Raw genomic sequence first — 18,647 nt, 5'->3', positions numbered from 1 at the left:
TTTATCATTGGAAAAGGTGTGTTACAAAGAAAGATAAAGTGATCCTACGCTCATTCAAAAATTATGTATGTGCTAAGCAGAGGATTGATGAGGGTGTTAAAAAGATAATTCAAAGGGGTTTTGGTGGTTATTTCTAGATAATATAATTATTTTTGCTTTCTTTGTACTTTTCAATATTTTAAATTTTCAAGAGAATGTAGATTATTTCATAAAACCATGAAAGTACAAAAATCTCGTTTTCTTTCTGTAAAGGTGTATTATACATTCAACTTACATGGTAGCTGTATGTGAGCCTGATAAGACTAATCAAAAGCTGTGTTAATTTTCCGTGATTTGCAGAAGAATGACTAATTATTTAAGGATGATTTTAGCAGTATAATTGATGAAATTTGAGATTTCTAAAGCTGAAAAACAGAAGAATTGAGAGCACAATTGCTTTTGTCTTTTCTTCTAACTGAAGGGCAGGCTTTTATAAAAGAAAGGTAGATATGGACAATGGCTACTCTCTATTAAAATGAATTGCTCTTGTTAGTTAACTGAGTACACTGGATTTCATGTTTGCAATACATTTCAACAAAGCATATGAATGAAGTCTCTCATGACTCTATTTTAACAAAATGGATTTGTGGTTTCTTGAACAGTTATATCAAGAGGCCACTGATTTATAAATCATGCCTGTTTAGGTGTAGCATCTGGTTGTTGAAATGTTCCTCTTGGTCTTATACTAGTTAATAATAAAAGAAATGCTATATAAACCAAGAAGGTGTTCTTATCAGACAAGCCAAATTTCATGTTCTAGAAAGTCCTAGCAAACTGGAATCATGGTTGGGGGGAGCATATAATTATAAAATGCCATTCTCAAGTTCCCTAAACTGCACCCCTCCTTAAGGCCAATTAGATAAATATGGAATGTTAGACACTTGGCATAAAGAGGGGTGGAGAGGGGACCGGGGTGCACACAATATTAACATTTGCTAGTAAACTGACTATGAGAGAAGAGGATGTGATTAGTACAATTCAAGCTCTGACAGACAGTCATGATCTACTGTCCTAAAGTAGAAAATCGTACTTGCTTCCCCATTATTAAGCTTCACTAAAAGCCTAAATTAAAAAAAAAAAAAAAAAGAAACATATCATTTTCTTAGGCATCAAGGCACGTACTAGATTTTCCAGAGGAGACAGTGACAAGTTCCCCTGACACTGGAACTAAGTCTTGATGTTTACAACTCAACAGAGACAACCTGCTCAGAATAAGACACCAATGATGGGCCAAAGCCACCTGAGGCCTGTGATGCAGCAGGATGGCCACAAGGAGACTCTACAACCACAAAACGACTAAATATCCCCTCTTCCAACCAACAAGCGTGTCACTGCTTCTTCATTAAAGACAGCTACTCTCATCTTTTTGTTTAAATTGGGGTTTAGTTGTTTTACAATGTTGTGTTGGTTTTTGCTGTACAATGAAGTGAATCAGCTGTATGTACACATACACCCCTCCCTCCTGAACCTCCCTCCCACTCCCCTATCTCACTCCTCTAGGTCATCACAGAGCACTGAGTTGAGTTTCCTGGGCCATACAGGAGGTTCCCACTAGCTATCTATTTTACCCATCCACCCCCGTCATCTTAATCTTCCTAACACCTAGTTAAGATATGAAGATGCCCAATTCCTGAATTGCCCTGCTTCCTTAAACCCTTGTAATTACCCAGCACAAGGCCAGATCCTATAAAAGGTCCCTCTCAACTGCCTCTTACCAAGGCACCCACAGTTCCTGAGCTGCACGATCTCCCTTGCTGTAGCAAGTAAGACCTAGTTTGTTTGACTCTCATCTTGTTTCTTGTGGTTCTTAGCTGGTGAGTTTCAGTACAGGGCAATCCTGATATTAATAATCTGCCTTGACGTCAGTCTGTGGATCCCTTTCATGGCTTTGGATCACCATAACCATGCTGCGCAAGCAGCAAAAGGGGGTGTTAGTTCACAAAAAACAAGAGTCCCAGTTTGAGATTACTGTCAATGAGTGACTGTGGCCATCAGCCATCTAATTGTGTGATGGCGTAAGCCACCTCACTCACACTCCTCCGCCTCTCTGAATATATACACCAGGTGGTCTGGGTGTTACAGTCAGCAGTGGCACAGTGCAGCCTGTTTTCCTTCTTCGAGTCCCCCTTAGTCCACAGAAAGAAACAGAATACTCCCCACAACCTAATAAATACCATTACCATTTCAGATAGCTTTCTTTCTTATAGTGTCCATTAGTTCACAAAAGAAACAAAACTTTCACCATAATCCAATAACTACCATCTCAGATAGGTTTCTTTGAGTTTCCATTAGTTCATGAAAAGAAACAAAATTTCACCATAACCTAATAAGTATCATTTCAGATAGAGACATATTTCCCAATTTTAGAAACAATCATGTGACTTTTTTTTTCATGAGTGACTTTTAAAAAACTAGTTCTTAACTTAAAAGCTTCTGCACAACAAAGGAAACTATTAGCAAGGTGAAAAGGCAGCCTTCAGAATGGGAGAAAATAATAGCAAATGAAGCAATGGACAAAGAATTAATCTCAAAAATATACAAGCAACTCCTACAGCTCAACTCCAGAAAAATAAATGACCCAATCAAAAAATGGGCCAAAGAACTAAATAGACATTTCTCCAAAGAAGACATACAGATGGCTAACAAACACATGAAAAGATGCTCAACATCACTCATTATCAGAGAAATGCAAATCAAAACCACTATGAGGTACCATTTCACCCCAGTCAGAATGGCTGCGATCCAAAAGTCTACAAGCAATAAATGCTGGAGAGGGTGTGGAGAAAAGGGAACCCTCTTACACTGTTGGTGGGAATGCAAACTAGTACAGCCACTATGGAGAACAGTGTGGAGATTCCTTAAAAAACTGGAAATAGACCTGCCTTATGATCCAGCAATCCCACTGCTGGGCATACACACTGAGGAAACCAGAAGGGAAAGAGACACGTGTACCCCAATGTTCATCGCAGCACTGTTTATAATAGCCAGGACATGGAAGCAACCTAGATGTCTATCAGCAGATGAATGAATAAGAAAGCTGTGGTACATATACACAATGGAGTATTACTCAGCCATTAAAAAGAATACATGTGAATCAGTTCTAATGAGGTGGACAAAACTGGAGCCTACTATACAGAGTGAAGTAAGTCAGAAAGAAAAACACCAATACAGTATACTAATGCATATGTATGTCATTTAGAAAGATGGTAACAATAACCCTGTGCACGAGACAGCAAAAGAGACACTGATGTATAGATCAGTCTTATGGACTCTGTGGGAGAGAGAGAAGGTGGGAAGATTTGCGAGAATGGCATTGAAACATGTATAATATCATGTATGAAACGAGTCGCCAGTCCAGGTTCAATGCACGATACTGGATGCTTGGGGCTGGTGCACTGGGACGACCCAGAGGGATGGTATGGAGAGGGAGGAGGGAGGAGGGTTCAGGATGGGGAACACATGTATACCTGTGGCGGATTCATTTCGATATTTGGCAAAACTAATACAATATTGTAAAGTTTAAAAATAAAATAAAATTTTAAAAAATAAATAAATAAAAAAAATTAAATGGAGCTAAAAAAAAAAAAAAGTTCTGATTTATAGACATCCAAAACTAAAATTTCACCCTTAAAGCTCAAGTCCAGTTACAATCAGGACACTAAATAAAAAACTGTAATGACAGCAACGCGTTTTTGCGCACTTACTATGTGCCTGGATTCGTGCTATTTTATATACATGTATTATTTCATTCCATCTATGCAACAAGCCTTTAAGAACCAATATTCCCATTTTACAGGTGAGAAAACAGAGGTTCAAAAAGGCTAACTGATGTACCTCAGTCACAGAGCTACGGGTGCCAGGGCCTAGTTTTGAATCCAAATGTCTGTAATTCCAAACTCTAAGATCACCAGGTAGATTGTTTGGGCATGAGTATGCAACAATACTGACCTCGAAGACATTATAAGATTGGATTATAATGAAAGCAGTTAAAAAATACAAACTATAGAGCACTATTTAAAGTGTCTGATAATTTTAGAATTTAATATTGCCACACCAAGTTTATTTTTACTATCCCATTTACAGCCAAAGCTACCAAGAAAAAGTCACCTTGCACAAGCTACTCTCTGTATCAAGGAAAATCCACATTTTAAAAACTAGTTGGTATATAAATTATCTGAAATTAGCCTTGGATTTTTATAAGCTTCTCCTTTCTGAATTATCTTCTTTAAAAAAGCAAAACAATGCCTGCGTGAAGAGAATTTCAATGGGAAAACATTATCCCTCCTCCCCAATAAATAAAATAAAAATAAAAGGACTTTTAAAAGACACTTTCACTAACAGTTCTTTTCTGAACAAAACAAACAAGAGCAAAGGGCACCTTGACTACTACTTAGGAAATAAAATCAGAACACAGGGAAATCTGTAATTCTAATCACATTTACACCTTCTCTCCTTTTTTACATTTCTCATCCAAACATCCTTAGGAGCTCAATAGGCTTTAAAGAATTGGAGCAGGGTAGAGAACAAAGGTGAGTGGAATCTGAGAAACAGCTTAAATGGCTGTTCTCACCCTTTTAGTAATTTCAAATTGGGTAACATAGTTTTCAGAAGATTTAAAAGTCACAAATATAGGATGACACTGTAAGAAGTTATTCTACCAGCTTATAGTTTTTAAATGGCATTTTGGCCAGGCATCTCAGGAATTAACCACTTGTAGACAAAAAATGCAAGAAAGCACTAAAAAAAAAAAAAAAATTAACTTTCAAGAAAAACAAATATCAAATTTAAGTGAACTAGCTTTAGTCAATGAAAGTCTATGTGCTAAATACATGTACTTGCTAACAAAAATATTAGTATTTCTATTCTTATGTGAGAATGACTATGTAGATATTAACTATGTTTTCTCTTGAGATTGAGGATAATTTTAGAAAATAAGGTTCAACTACTATACTCAATCAAATTAAATGTTATAGATCATATATAAATACAAAAATAAAGAAAAGCATTTATGAGCCATGTGGTATGTGTGATTCACTCAAATGGGGAAATGAAAAAAAATTTAGTGGAAAGACAAGAGACATCGAGGTTTAAAGAAACAGTTTAATATAATTATTAAAATAAAAAGTAATCAATAATAGAGAAACAAAAAATTCAGAATTATATCAAATTCAGATGTGAGTGCTTGTTATTGGGTGATTCTGATTCAGAATAATACTTTCATGTGACTTTTTCTTACTGCAAATGTCAAAGGAATTCAGCACTTCTTTTCAGCAGCACTACTGATGTCCCTGAGTTCAGCCCTGCATGGCCCCCTCAGTAGGTGCTTCTATGACCCCTCCATCGCATTAAGTCACAGATAAAGAAAAGTACTAGCAATGGGGAAACAAACCAGAATGTCTTAGAAAAGAAGATGCCTGCCATCCTGGCTCTTTTTTGTGCCATGTGTAGCAAACACAAATAAGTACGATTTCCTTCTCTGTAGGGCCCAGCTTCAGTTTCAGTAAAACGTTATGCCAGTGATGATACTCTGCAAAGTTCTTCTAAAGAGATGAAACACACACAGGGTTCTAGAACTGCAATACCTTCTAGTCACTGTATTACGTTTAGCAAGTACCGGAAACACTGAGATATGAGAGGGGTGGAGAAATCAAGTCCTTAACTGTCCACATTTGTGAACATAACAGACAAAATTATGGGATGGGGGGGGCGGGATCTAATTATTCAGCTGTGGATTTCACAGCTCAATGCCACGCCCCCACCCCTGCCGCCCTAACACACACAGTCACTTAAGCTGCTTTAGCTACTGGCAAGTGAGGTTTTTTGTTTTTGTTTTTTTAATGAAACAAATGCACTGAAATAAAACGAGCGGTTTACAAGGGGGGTGGTATCCTTTGAGGACAGAACTGCCCTAAGCTGAGAGCATCTATGCTGTTTCAACTAGTAAAAGTTCCTAGTACCAAACAGGTATCCAAATACATATTTGTGTGTTTGTTTAAAAAACTAGTCATGTAAACTAAAATGGATTCACTGTGCCCAAATGCTCAGATTTTCCTTGTGGGATGACTCTAGAACGGAGTTGATAACCAGCAAAGAAATCAAGCGAAAGAGCCAGGGCTCCCCAGTGCTAGCAGCAAGTCTCCTCACCCTACACAGGCAGAAGAGAACAGATTTAGACCCAAGCATCCTCCACAAGTTCACTGTCCAGCCAATAAGCTCACAGCATTTGGCAATTAGCCCCGTAATTAGGTGCACTGCTCCAATAAGATCTTAACTCCAGACACCTGCTGTTGCGTTTAACAACTAAGATCTATTCTTCCAGACCGAATGTTTCTGGAAATCCACCCGCAGAAGCACGCAGCGGGCGCCGAATAGCTGGTAAAGGTGCAGGCGCACGCAAGAAGCAGAATCCACACTGGCCACACTCACTGTATTCCTTCCCCTTCAATCTCTGTCTGGTAGATCTCACCCGTGTTAAGTGGCTCCCCGGTGCACTCTGTTTGATCGCCTGTTGCCAGCACATCGTTCAGGCATTGCAACTACGCAATGGTTCCGAGAGGCACACTGAGTTGGTACCTACAAGGAAGGACTTGATGCCCAGGCGTAAAGAGCGGGGCTCAGAGTTACACCAGGGTGAGTGCACAGGGTCTGAGTCCTCATAACAAAGGACACCGGCCGCCCTGGTCAGTACCCCATTCTCCAGCAAAGGAGGATAATGTAGGTTTGTGGTTTTAGTATCAAACTTGGAGTGACCAACCCAGCTCCATCTACCGTGGGAGAAAGCAGCAAACCGAGGCCCCCCGGCGGGGCACTGGGGAAGTTCCCACTCGTAACAGAATCGCGGTCAGGCAGCGCTGTCCCCCGCTGTCAGCTCTGCTGGCCTCTTGCATCGCATCAGTGAGACTAAGGGAGCCGGGCAGGAAGCGAACGCCCGGAGCTCGGCTCAGCAGCAGGAGGAGTCCTGGAGCTCCCGGAGCTGCGCTGCACTCGGGATGGTCACACCGCCCTTCTCCGGGAGGCACCTTGTGCGGTCGGAGGACCTGAAAGGTCAACTTCTCCCACGAAAGGCCAGAGAGCTTGAGCAGCGCAGGGTCCGCGCTCCGGACGCCCCAGCCCGTGCCCAGGCTCCCAGCCCTCTCCCACAGTCCGCGCCTTACCTGCCCGCGGCGAATCCGGCAGCCCCTTGACAGGTCCCACCAGGCGCCCCTGGAAAAGTTTCCGAACTTCTTCGCAGCTCTGCACGCCCTCGCTTCGGACAGACCCCACGAGAGCCAGCAGGAGGAGACAGCGAGAGCCCACGCGCCAGGTCTGCGCGCCCATCTTCGGTGTCCCAGTCACTCCTTCCCTCGCCGCGGACCCCACTCTCCCCGCGCGCCCAGCGCTGCAGACGCTGGAAAAGGCTCGGCTGTGCGATCCGGCGGCTGGCGGGAGTCCGGCCGCTCTGGGACCCCGGCCGCTCTAGGACCCCGGCTTCACCTTCTCCTCTAAGGTGCCCCGAGACGGACCGCGGTGTTCTCTGGCAGAGCGCCGCCGGGTCTCCCTCTCCGGCGGGAGCGAGATGGCGCGGCGCGAGCGAGGACAACGGCTGGAGCCGCACGGAGCCCGCGAGCATTCGGCTCTGGCCGTAGCCGCGGGCTGCACTGCCAGCTGCCAACCTGAGACTCGCCCGCGGGTCGCGCTCCGCGGACAGGCCCCGCCCCGTGGTTAAGCCACGCCCCCGCGCGACGCCACGGGCCGCACCCGCCCCGCGGCTGAGCCGCTGTCCACGCGGCCCTGGCTGGAGAAACACCCGAGCGGCGTAGCCTTGAGCAAGGAAACAAAACGAAACCCGACCTCCCTCTCCCCATCCATTCCTGGGACCAACAGTCTGATGAAAAGAAGAGCTCAGAGAAGACAAGATATGAGAAATACCAACTAGAACTAAGATGAAATACTTCCCTGTAAATCAAGGTCTTCAATGCATAGGAATTTGTATTTGAATTGCATGAAATGGTATCTGAGAACAATACAAAATACAAAAAAAAAAATTATACTTAAAGATCTCAATTGTGAGGCTCAATAGCACTTAGTTTTAAAAGAGTGCACAGGAGAAGCTACTTTTTAAAAATTGTTTTATGTTGCCACTTTGGAATATTTTTCGTTAGTATTACGATTTTCTGAAAGAATTTAGAAGTCATAAAAAGTACATGTAAACAGTATAACGTCCTTGCTTTGGCAGTAAAATCCAGTTTCTTCTATTACCCGTTAGCATCATATTTTGCTTCCGTACTTTTTAATCTATAAGGGCCCTTCTGAGCTTTACCACTTCTCTAATTTTAAAAACATTTCTCAAAGATTTACTCAGGCAAAAGTGCTCAGGAGAGTTTCTCACAAGGAAGAGACCAACATGAAGACTTTAAACGATTTTAAAATGACAAAGGAATTTTGTCAGTTTACAAAAGGAATGCATTAGAAACCAAAAGCCAAAAGCCAGGTGTATTTCTGAAATGTGATTGACTCAACACTAAGCCTGTGACTAACAAGTGTTTCATCTTCTATAGGTACCTGAAGAAAGTCCTCCTCCAGTAAAACAAAACTACTTAAAAGCATCAGGCCAGGGGAACTATAAATGCTCTAACCACTTAAAGGGAATTTATTCTCATATTTGAACCTTTGCCAGGAAATAGAGATGAATCATTTTGTCTTAGTTAAGTGTCCTGAGACTTTTAATGACCAGTGATACCAAAGGCAGAGCTTCCAGCAGTAGATTGCTTGCTCTAAAACCATCCCAGGGCAATGGCTGAGATACTTCTTCAGGGAAATAGTGCTTACTTGGCTTTTGACATCAATTCCATGAACACTAGATATTTTTTAAGATGCTTTCTCAATAAATGAGAATTGAAAAAAATAGCTTAATTCAAGGACTTCAAGCAAAGCTTTATATATGTATCCTGATGGGGGGAAGGGTGTATACTACCCCCATGAATCTTCTTCCCTAGCCACCAAGTGTGGAAAGACTACTTGGAAGTCAGCTCTATCTACAAGAAAAAAAAAATAATGACCATGAGAATGTGTACTGTGCTTAGATGCCAGACAATATCCTAAGTGCTTTCTAAGGGTACTAAGTCATTCATTTAATCTTTATAACAACCCTATAAAGTACTTACCACTATTGTCACTCTTTTACCGATGAGGTAACAGGCTCAAAAAGGTGAAGCGATTTGCCCAAGGCCAACATAGCTATTAAATGCTAGAACCAGAAATCAAACCCAGGCCTTGAAATCCAGAATGTTTGCTATTAACCATGGGTTCTCCTCAACCACTCCAATGCCATACCAAAGAACCTATTGGGTTACATTCAGTAAAATATGTTACTTATATGTTAAGTCCTTATATGTTAATATTAAGGCTAATAAGTCCCTAGATTTTCTCTTTTTTAATATTTACTTGATTTTGGCTGTGCTGGGTCTTTGTTGCTGTGCCCTGGCTTTCTCTAGTTGCCCCAAGCAGGGGCTACTCTCTGGTTGCTGTCGTGGGCTTCTCGATGAAGTGGCTTCTCGTTGCACAAGCTCTAGGGTGCAAGGGCTTCAGTAGTTGTGACACGTGGGCCCAGTTGCCCCACTGTATGTGGGATCTTCCCAGACCAGGGATCAAACCCACATCCCCTGCATTGGCAGGCAGACTCTCAACCATTGGACCACACCGAAGTCCAAAATCCCTAGGTTTTTCCAGAACTTCTTTTTCTTCTTAACCAAGCTTTCTCCTTGATTGATTTGATCATCACAGAGTAGTACTAAAAGGATTTCAGAGTTTACTTGGTCCAATTCATTCACTTGGAATCTCTAAAACAATCTGTCTTATGAGGGGAAAATCACAAACATTGAGAATTATTGGTGGTTCAGTAAAAACTAATCAACTTAGAAATATTGATTGAACATATACTGTATTTTTAAGAAACTATACACTAGGCATAATAGGAATTACAGAGGCATGTAAGCAAGCTCTCTTCTACATGTTTTTGCAATTTATTTCAGCAGAGTAATTAGATGGAAAGTTATATAGAGAAATGGAATAGGGTCTAATGAGAAACTAAATACGTTTAGTCCATGTAAAATGCCCCCACTTACAAAAAATAATTATTTCATTTCTACCTCTTTATTCTCTACTGCTACCAACCATGGATGAACTTGAAGACAAACTTGCTTCTTCCAACCAGAATACAATACCAAAGTACCGTTTACATGAACACCCTAGAGCAAAACCTCTACACACTGTACTATAATCTTTTGATCAATTTACCTATAAAGATTACAGATGAAGCAAGGAAGAATGTCTGTAATTTGATAGTGATAATGCCTCATTTTTCAAAGGTTATTCAATAAACATTTATTGAATACCTTTTATGTAATAGGCACTGTGTTTTGCTTTTGAAATACTCTTTGAAGAATCACTAAATGGTCATTATTTAAAATACACTTTAGTATTCTTCTAAATGTAAAGCTTCTAAGTAACCATTTACAGTGTGTCAGCTCAACACCTCATAAAGAGAAATAAAGAAACTCTAACATGATTTAGGAGATCTGATGATATCACATTGCCCTCCAATATGACTGTCAATTTAGGCTAATACCAGCCACTAAAGCTCACCCTGAGAAACTGGTTGAATTTAACTCCTGTGCCTAATCAAAATTAATAGTTAATGTTTTTTAAAGGGGTTACAGGTATTATTATCTCATTTAACGTTTCAACCACCTCATGAGACAGTTACTATTATACAACTCATGAGGAAACAGAAGTATGAAGAGATTAAATGGAAGCTAGGCATGCCAGCTTCTGCACTCCCTCAGCTACCGCCTCTCCTGCTCTGCACACCAGACACCTGTTTTGCGGCCCCTTGACTCAATCTGTATCATATATGGGTAGAAACCCTGGTACTCCCTGCTTTTCCTTTGGTATAGTCAGCAGACCTCATCTCCATAGTGGTCCAGAGACCTGCAGTGGCTCCAACGCTGGCTTAACAGTACCTTCCTCCATAGCCGCCTGAGGTCCTACTTGCTCCTGGCTTCTCCCTCCGGTAAACTTTTAATCATGAGAACTATATTGTAAGGGCTAAAATTCCATGTGCTGCCTTGACATCTTGGAGCCTCCTGGGGTCCCAAAGGTCTACAGGTGTGTTCTGCACTTGCCAGATATGACCCCCACCCTACCCAGCAGGAAAAGATACCTCCCAGACCAGCTTCCCTTCAGCCAGACCAGCTCCATCCCACCTTATCTCCAACCCAACTGGTTTCTCTTCCCTAGAGTCCAGTGAAATTATCAAACAAGTCAATCACATCCTCCATGAGAACCAGGGGTCACCTAACCCTCTCATCATTACAAAGCCTGCCTGTCACAGTCCTACTGGCTCACTCTGCTTCTGAGTGGACCCCTGTGTGGCCCTGCATGGCATGCGGTGTCTTCATTCCCTGGACTGAGTGTGTGTGACTCATATAAACTGCTGTCTCATCTGCCCATCATGTGTTTGGCCATCTCATATTAATTAAGGATGGGGACCCTTCTTTCATCAATGAGGTAAGTAGAAGGCAATACAAGTGCTTCCAGCTAGCTGTTTTCCCCCAAAATCCTGACTTTTGCCTTGTCCTACCTTCTCACTCTTCTAAACACTGTCCTATTAAAAGGAGCCAAATTGGAGGTCAGCCCCAGTTGACCCTAGAAATGAATTTCTGCCACCAAGTAATCAGAAGGAAATTGAGGGATCCTCTCCTGTTGTCTCCTTAGGTCACGAGAGCAATGGTTGAGAAAAAGCTGCCTGCAGGTGAGAACTGGTGGCAAATTACAACATTCCATAAAATCCTCAAAACCAGACCCTAAGTTGAAATGTACATGGGAGTCAGTGGGAAACTGACTTTGTGATCAGCAAACACATTTTCAAGCGAACGCTTCCTAAAACGATCTACTGCTAATGTACATTTCCAATTTGAAAAACCTCCTCTTCTAATCACCAGTACATGTTTATCAATGATTTTGAAATATTTTAGATGCACATGTCACTATCTCACAGTATATATGCTTCAAGGCAATGACAATGTAACTATTTCTCAAAAAGCATTAGATAAACCAACTGTTCCTGTATGGAAGTTTCAAAAGTATTTCATACTGTATTTAATTTTACATGGTTTTGTGCTTTCAGTTTCTAGTGAAAGACAGTTTATTTTCTTTCAGAGAATTTACTGAGAAATAAAAATATTAGCTGTTCTAAATGAGAATGAAAGCCTTAGAAAAGACACAAAAGGAAGGAACCCAGGAACACTCAATGAGCTTATAAAACTAAATTTCTTCAAATAATTTTCTTCTAGTCTATATCTAGAAAGAAAGAAAGTGAAGTCACTCAGTCGTGTCCAACTCTTTGTGAGCCCATGGACTATACAGTCCATGGGATTCTCCAGGCCAGAATACTGGAATGGGTAGCCATTCCCTTCTCCAGGGGATCTTCCCAACACAGAGATCAAACCCAGGTCTCCTGCATTGCAGGCAGATTCTTTACCAGCTGAGCCACTAGGGAAGCCCTAGTCTATATCTAAGAATGTAAAAACTTTTCCAAGTTATGATACACATTACATGTGTAAAGTATAGTACATTATAGGGCCTTCCCTTGTGGCTCAGCTGGTAAAGAATCCACCTACAATGTGGGAGACATGGGTTCGATTCCTGGGTTGGGAAGATCCTCTGGATAAGGCAAAGGCTAACCACTTCAGTATTCTGGCCTGGAGAATTCCATGGACTATAAGTCCTTGGAGTCGCAAAGAGTTGGGAGCGAGTTTCACTTCTACTTCTGTAGTACATTATGGTAAAAAGGAATACAGTACAAATTTCCCTCTTTTGCAGATGTAGATATTTGCATAATATATATGATCCCAACTATTTTTGATTAACAAATGAGTAAAATCCACATTTAAAATTCAATTTCATCATTAATTAATGCCAATATTTTAAAGAAAGACAATTGCATTAAATAAATTCACTTATCTAGAACATGTTAATATACTATCCCATATAAAACAAAAAAACATTTTTCAGAAATTAAACTAGGCTAAAAAAATGTATACCTATTTGCTGCTGGTTGTTTAATGTGAAAACTAAAGGGCTGCAAAACTGTATCTGCTGGACTATAAGCCTTATGAGGTCTAGAGAACCTGCCATGCCCACCTTTACCCTCTGATCAGTGGCTGACTATGTTTTGTGCACATCCATAACTTTACTGAATGAATTTGGCCCCTATGAGTCTGATGTTCTCAAGTGCCCTGTAGTAGATTTCTGTGATTATTTTTAAGCAGCAGTCAGCCTTAATTTCAATTCAACTGCTTCATTGTGTATTACCTTCAAAGAGGAAAATATCACTATCTGATAGAATAGTATCAATAAACACTTTTAAAACCAGGTTATAACTTCCAGACTAAAATTATGTGTGGATATTGCGTCATCTGGTATTTGACTTTCAATAAATCTCTGATGTCTGTTTCACTTCTTTTCATTTCCTTTTCTGTGATAAAAATGTGAGGTCAATGTCTTAAACGTTTAATGTTACTATCAAAGTAATTATTTAGTTCAGAGTTAAAGAACTGGTTTTCTGATTGTTTTCCTGCAGCTTCAGATATTATAATATCTTAAATATTAATCTCTTCAGATAAGATGAATTTTAATACTACACATTAAGTATTTTCCAGAATGATTATTCATTATCTGTGTCATTTTGGACAAGTTGTTAAACCACTCTGATACTCTTTTCTTATTGTTGTTGTTGTTTAGTCACTAAGTCATGTCCAACTCTTTTGTGACCCCATGGACAATATGGCCTGCCAGTCTCCTCTGTCCATGGTATTTCCCAGGCAAGAATACTGGAGTGGGTTGCCATTTCCTTCTTCAGGGTATCTTCCCAACCCAGGTATCAAACAGGAGTCTCCTGTATTGGCAGGTGGATTCTTTACCACCAAGCCACCTGGGAAGGCCTCTATCCTTATTACCTATGTAAAACAAGGAATTAATACAATACCTGTGTTATAATGTTATTGATAGGGTTAACTGAAATAACATATGTGAAGTATGTTTTTCAATTCTTGGTTCATATAAGTACTTAATAAACAGACATTATGTTTCTTCTCCATTGGAAAAATACCTGTCATGAATTCCTGATCTGTTAGTTACATCTTGGATGTAATTAGAACAATAAACTCATCCTCTGAACTCAGTAACTATTCAAACTAAAATCTTTTGCTTGCTTCATATTCATAGTACAGTTTCTTCATATTATTTAGCATTTATGTACCTCTCAAATTATCTTGTGGTGGGGGGTGGGGCAGGTAACGGCAAAAAGGAGCTTGATTTCAACTCAGTGTAGGGACACAAGAGTCTAAGTCACTCAAGGTCATGACCCAAAAGTCATTTTTAAAAGGAAACAGTACACCTCTCAGAACATAATGAGCATTTACAGCAAGAACTGGCAACTAATTATCATCAGCTTTTTAAGATGCAAAGTGTCGACACTACTAATGATAAAGCCTCATAATTGATAATTATCTTTGATTAACGAGGAGGCAAGCTCTTCCAGAGGCTTTCACTGCCGTGTACCATTGTCATAATTGATCTTTAATTGTTCCAGCTAAAAATTCCTTTTATCATATGTTTAATCTTTGCTATTTATAAATAAGGTCCATGAACAGGCCTTATTAACTACCCCTAAATGTGACATCACTTTACAAATTCTTTGCAATTTAATTAGCATTCAGTCTAATTCCTTATATTTGCATATGAAAAGATACAAGCAGTTCATGCTCTCAGGCAGAAAGGAGAAATCCCTTGCTCTGACCACTTTTGAATTCTCTTCTTGATCCAGATTTTGTGAGAAGAGAGAACAGCCCTCCCTCTGGTTGTGCCTGGTGAGATTTTACATAGTTGCCAACTTTCTGCTCCTGGAGGAGAACTGTATTCTGGTCTTTCCTATCTTGGGGGAGGGGAAACTCCATCAGATCTACTGAATTTCCTATAATATATTTCATCCCAATTTTCCCTCACTCTTCTTTTTCTGTCCATATTCTCAAATGATCTTGGAACTGTTTTCCTGATGCTCATAAATCACATTTGTCCAGTTTTTTTGCCTGATCTGCCAAACCTGAGGTTGCTATGTCCTCTCTGAGTCTCTAACTCTCCAGCTTTCTTGGCAGTACCATCCTAGTGCTCCTAGCTCTCCATTTCCTTTCCTATTCTTTTGCCTCTTTCTCCCCCTTTCCTGTCTCCTAATGGTTAGTATGTCCCCGGGCTTAGACATTAAGACTTGCTCTTCCTTTACTACATATTTCTAGGAGGATGTGCTGGGTTGATTAATGTTCCCCTCAAATAATTCACATCCACCTACAACCTCAGAATGTGAAATTATTTGGAAACAGGGCCTTTGCTGATGTAATTAATTAAGGATGTTGAGATGAAATTATCCTAGATTTATTTAGCATGAGTCCTAAATCCAGTGACTAAGTGTCCTTTTAAGAAGAGGAAAGGACACAGAGAGGGAGAGGGAAAAGCGATGTGAAGAAGGAGGCTGAGACTGAGTGATGCAGCTACACTCCAAGGAATGCCAAGGATTGCTACAACCACCTGAAGCTGGAAGAAGGGCATGAAGGATTTCTTCCTCAGAGCCTCCAGGAGAAACCAAACCTGCTGACATGCTGATTTCAGACTTCTGGCCTTTTGAACTGTGTGAGGAAAAACCTTCTATTGTGTTAAGCCACAGAGTTTGTGCCTATTGTGGGTAACTAGTTATGGCAGTCCTAGGCAATGAATACCACAAATACCCAGAACCAAGCTTCAGCAATATGTGAACCGTGAACTTCCTGATGTTCAAGCTGGTTTTAGAAAAGGCAAAGGAACCAGAGATCAAATTGCCAACATCCGCTGGATCATGGAAAAAGCAAGAGGGTTCCAGAAAAACATCTATTTCTGCTTTATTGACTATACAAAAGCCTTTGACTGTGTGGATCACAATAAACTGTGGAAATTTCTGAAAGAGATGGGAATACCAGACCACCTGACCTGCCTCTTGAGAAACCTATATGCAGGTCAGGAAGCAACAGTTAGAACTGGACATGGAACAACAGACTGGTTCCAAAAAGGAAAAGTAGTTCGTCAAGGCTGTATATTGTCACCCTGCTTATTGAACTTATATGCAGAGTACATCATGAGAAACGCTGGACTGGAAGAAGAACAAGCTGGAATCAAGATTGCCTGGAGAAATATCAATAACCTCAGATATACAGATGACACCACCCTTATGGAAGAAAGTGAAGAGGAACTAAAAAGCCTCTTGATGAAAGTGAAAGTGGAGAGTGAAAAAGTTGGCTTAAAGCTCAACATTCAGAAAACGAAGATCATGGTATCTGGTCCCATCACTTCATGGGAAATAGATGGGGAAACAGTGGAAACAGTGTCAGACTTTATTTTTGGGGGCTCCAAAATCACTGCAGATGGTGACTGCAGCCATGAAATTAAAAGACGCTTACTCCTTGGAAGGAAAGGTATGACCAACCTAGATAGCATATTCAAAAGCAGAGACATTACTTTGCCAACAAAGGTCTGGCTAGTCAAGGCTATGGTTTTTCCTGTGGTCATGTATGGATGTGAGAGTTGGACTGTGAAGAAGGCTGAGCACTGAACAATTGATGCTTTTGAACTGTGGTGTTGGAGAAGACTCTTTAGAGTCCCTTGGACTGCAAGGAGATCCAACCAGTGCATTCTGAAGGAGATCGGCCCTGGGATTTCTTTGGAAGGAATGATGCTAAAGCTGAAACTCCAATACTTTGGCCACCTCATGCGAAGAGTTGACTCCTTGGAAAAGACTGTGATGCTGGGAGGTATTGGGGGCAGGAGGAGAAGGGGACGACAGAGGATGAGATGGCTGGATGGCATCACCAACTCGATGGACGTGAGTCTCAGTGAACTCCGGGACTTGGTGATGGACAGGGAGGCCTGGCGTGCTGCGATTCATGGGGTCGCAAAGAGTCAGACACGACTGAGCGACTGATCTGATCTGAACTGGTTCTCATACCTTCACTTTTGGCACCTGTGCTCAGTACTCACAGGCCTTTCCCTCCAGGTCTGCCCTCTGCTCTACCTCCTCTGCTTTTTAATATGGGTATCCTACCATTAGGGCTTCCCTGGTAGCTCAGCTGGTAAAGAATCTGCCTGCAATGCAGGAGACCCTGGTTTGATTCTTGGGTTGGGAAGATCCCCTTGGGGGATGGCATGGCAACCCCCTCAGTATTCTTGCCTGGAGAATCCTATGGACAGAGAAGCCTGGCGGGCTACAGCCCATGGGGTCACAAAGAGTCGGACATGACTGAGTGACTAAGCACAGCACAGCACATTCTACCATTATCTCAAACTCGATTTTCACCAAAGGGACCTTAGGGTCTTCCCTGCAGTTTACACTCTCCCTCATCTGTGGGTTTCTTAATTAATTTAATGAACACAGCACCCTGAAGTCTGTTCTTTTTATTAATAAAATCATTCTTGCCAATCCTGAATGTTCATAACCTCTCTCTCCTCTAATGTCTTTGTGTAATATAAGTTATAAGACTTGGCAATTTATCCACCTTTCTCTCATAGTCATCTTTTTCATTCCAACTATCTCACTCTTTCTCATTAAGTTAGCAGTTGACTGCATTATATTCCAGGGAGCTTATTGCCTAAAAATCTCTTCCTGATCTGAATCATCCTCCTGGGCCCAGGTCATTCAGTTTGTATCAGGCCTGTACTCTATTTTTAAAAATTAAAATATTATTGAATTGAATTGAATTATTAAAAAAAAAAAATTGGCTGCAGTGCACAGCATGTGGGATCTTAGTTCCCTGACCAGCGATCAAATGAGTGTCCCCTGCATTGGAAGAATGGAGTCTTAACCACTAGACTACCAAGGAAGTCCCTTGAATTGAATTATTTTTTGATGGCAGACTCCAGCCTCTAACTAACTCTGTGTTTCTTCAAATACAGTTCAGGGAATACCAGCATCATATTATAGATTCCTGGGCTTCATCCAAAAATAGATTCTTGGTTTGGCATCCAGAGTAATTTTCCAAACACACTTAAGCAAGCTCAATATTTAGACTGAATGAAAACCCTTTACTTTGCTTTAAATCCACTCTCTTTCCTACATGAACTGATTGTTTCTTCCAGAGGGAGAGAAATTCATTATTTGCCACCCTCTGCAATATACGTTGTTCATTTCTACTTGTAAGCATCAGTTGAACCTAGAATTACTTCCTTCTTTCTCTCTTTCTTTAAAAGCTCAAGTTTCCTACATTATCATGCCAATCATTATTTGCTGTTCAGTTATATATCATTATTTAAGTTATTATGTAGTTATGTTTTGTTTCCCTAAGAAAATCTTAAGCTGCCCCACATTGTTCAAAGGATCTAGGAACTCAGTAAGTGTTTGTTGAATCAATGCCTGAAAGAAAGGCTTGGGGCAGCATCTTAAAAGACTAACCTAATACAATTATGTAAAGTTTAAAAATAAAATAAAATTAATTAAAAAAAGAAAAAAAAAAGACTAAGCAATTATCATAGGAGACTTAGATGTATACTGC

General features: G+C 40.7%; 1 protein-coding gene across 3 annotated transcripts in view; it reads right to left on the bottom strand.

The window, feature by feature from the left end:
* GPC5 (glypican 5) overlaps window positions 1-7,486 on the bottom strand; it is a 710,259-nt gene extending 702,773 nt beyond the window's left edge. For 2 of the 3 annotated variants that reach the window (XM_055542771.1, XM_055542772.1), the window contains exon 1: window positions 7,194-7,486. In XM_055542771.1, coding sequence (XP_055398746.1) covers window positions 7,194-7,356 — 163 coding nt within the window. In that variant the 5' untranslated portion in view covers window positions 7,357-7,486. The other variant, XM_055542774.1, reaches the window with a different exon arrangement.
* Between the last annotated feature and the right edge of the window lie 11,161 nt (window positions 7,487-18,647).

This window comes from Bubalus kerabau, chromosome 12 (assembly GCF_029407905.1).
Source record: "Bubalus kerabau isolate K-KA32 ecotype Philippines breed swamp buffalo chromosome 12, PCC_UOA_SB_1v2, whole genome shotgun sequence".
NCBI classification, from domain to species: domain Eukaryota; kingdom Metazoa; phylum Chordata; class Mammalia; order Artiodactyla; family Bovidae; genus Bubalus; species Bubalus kerabau.
This window is presented reverse-complemented; position numbering and strand designations above follow the sequence as displayed.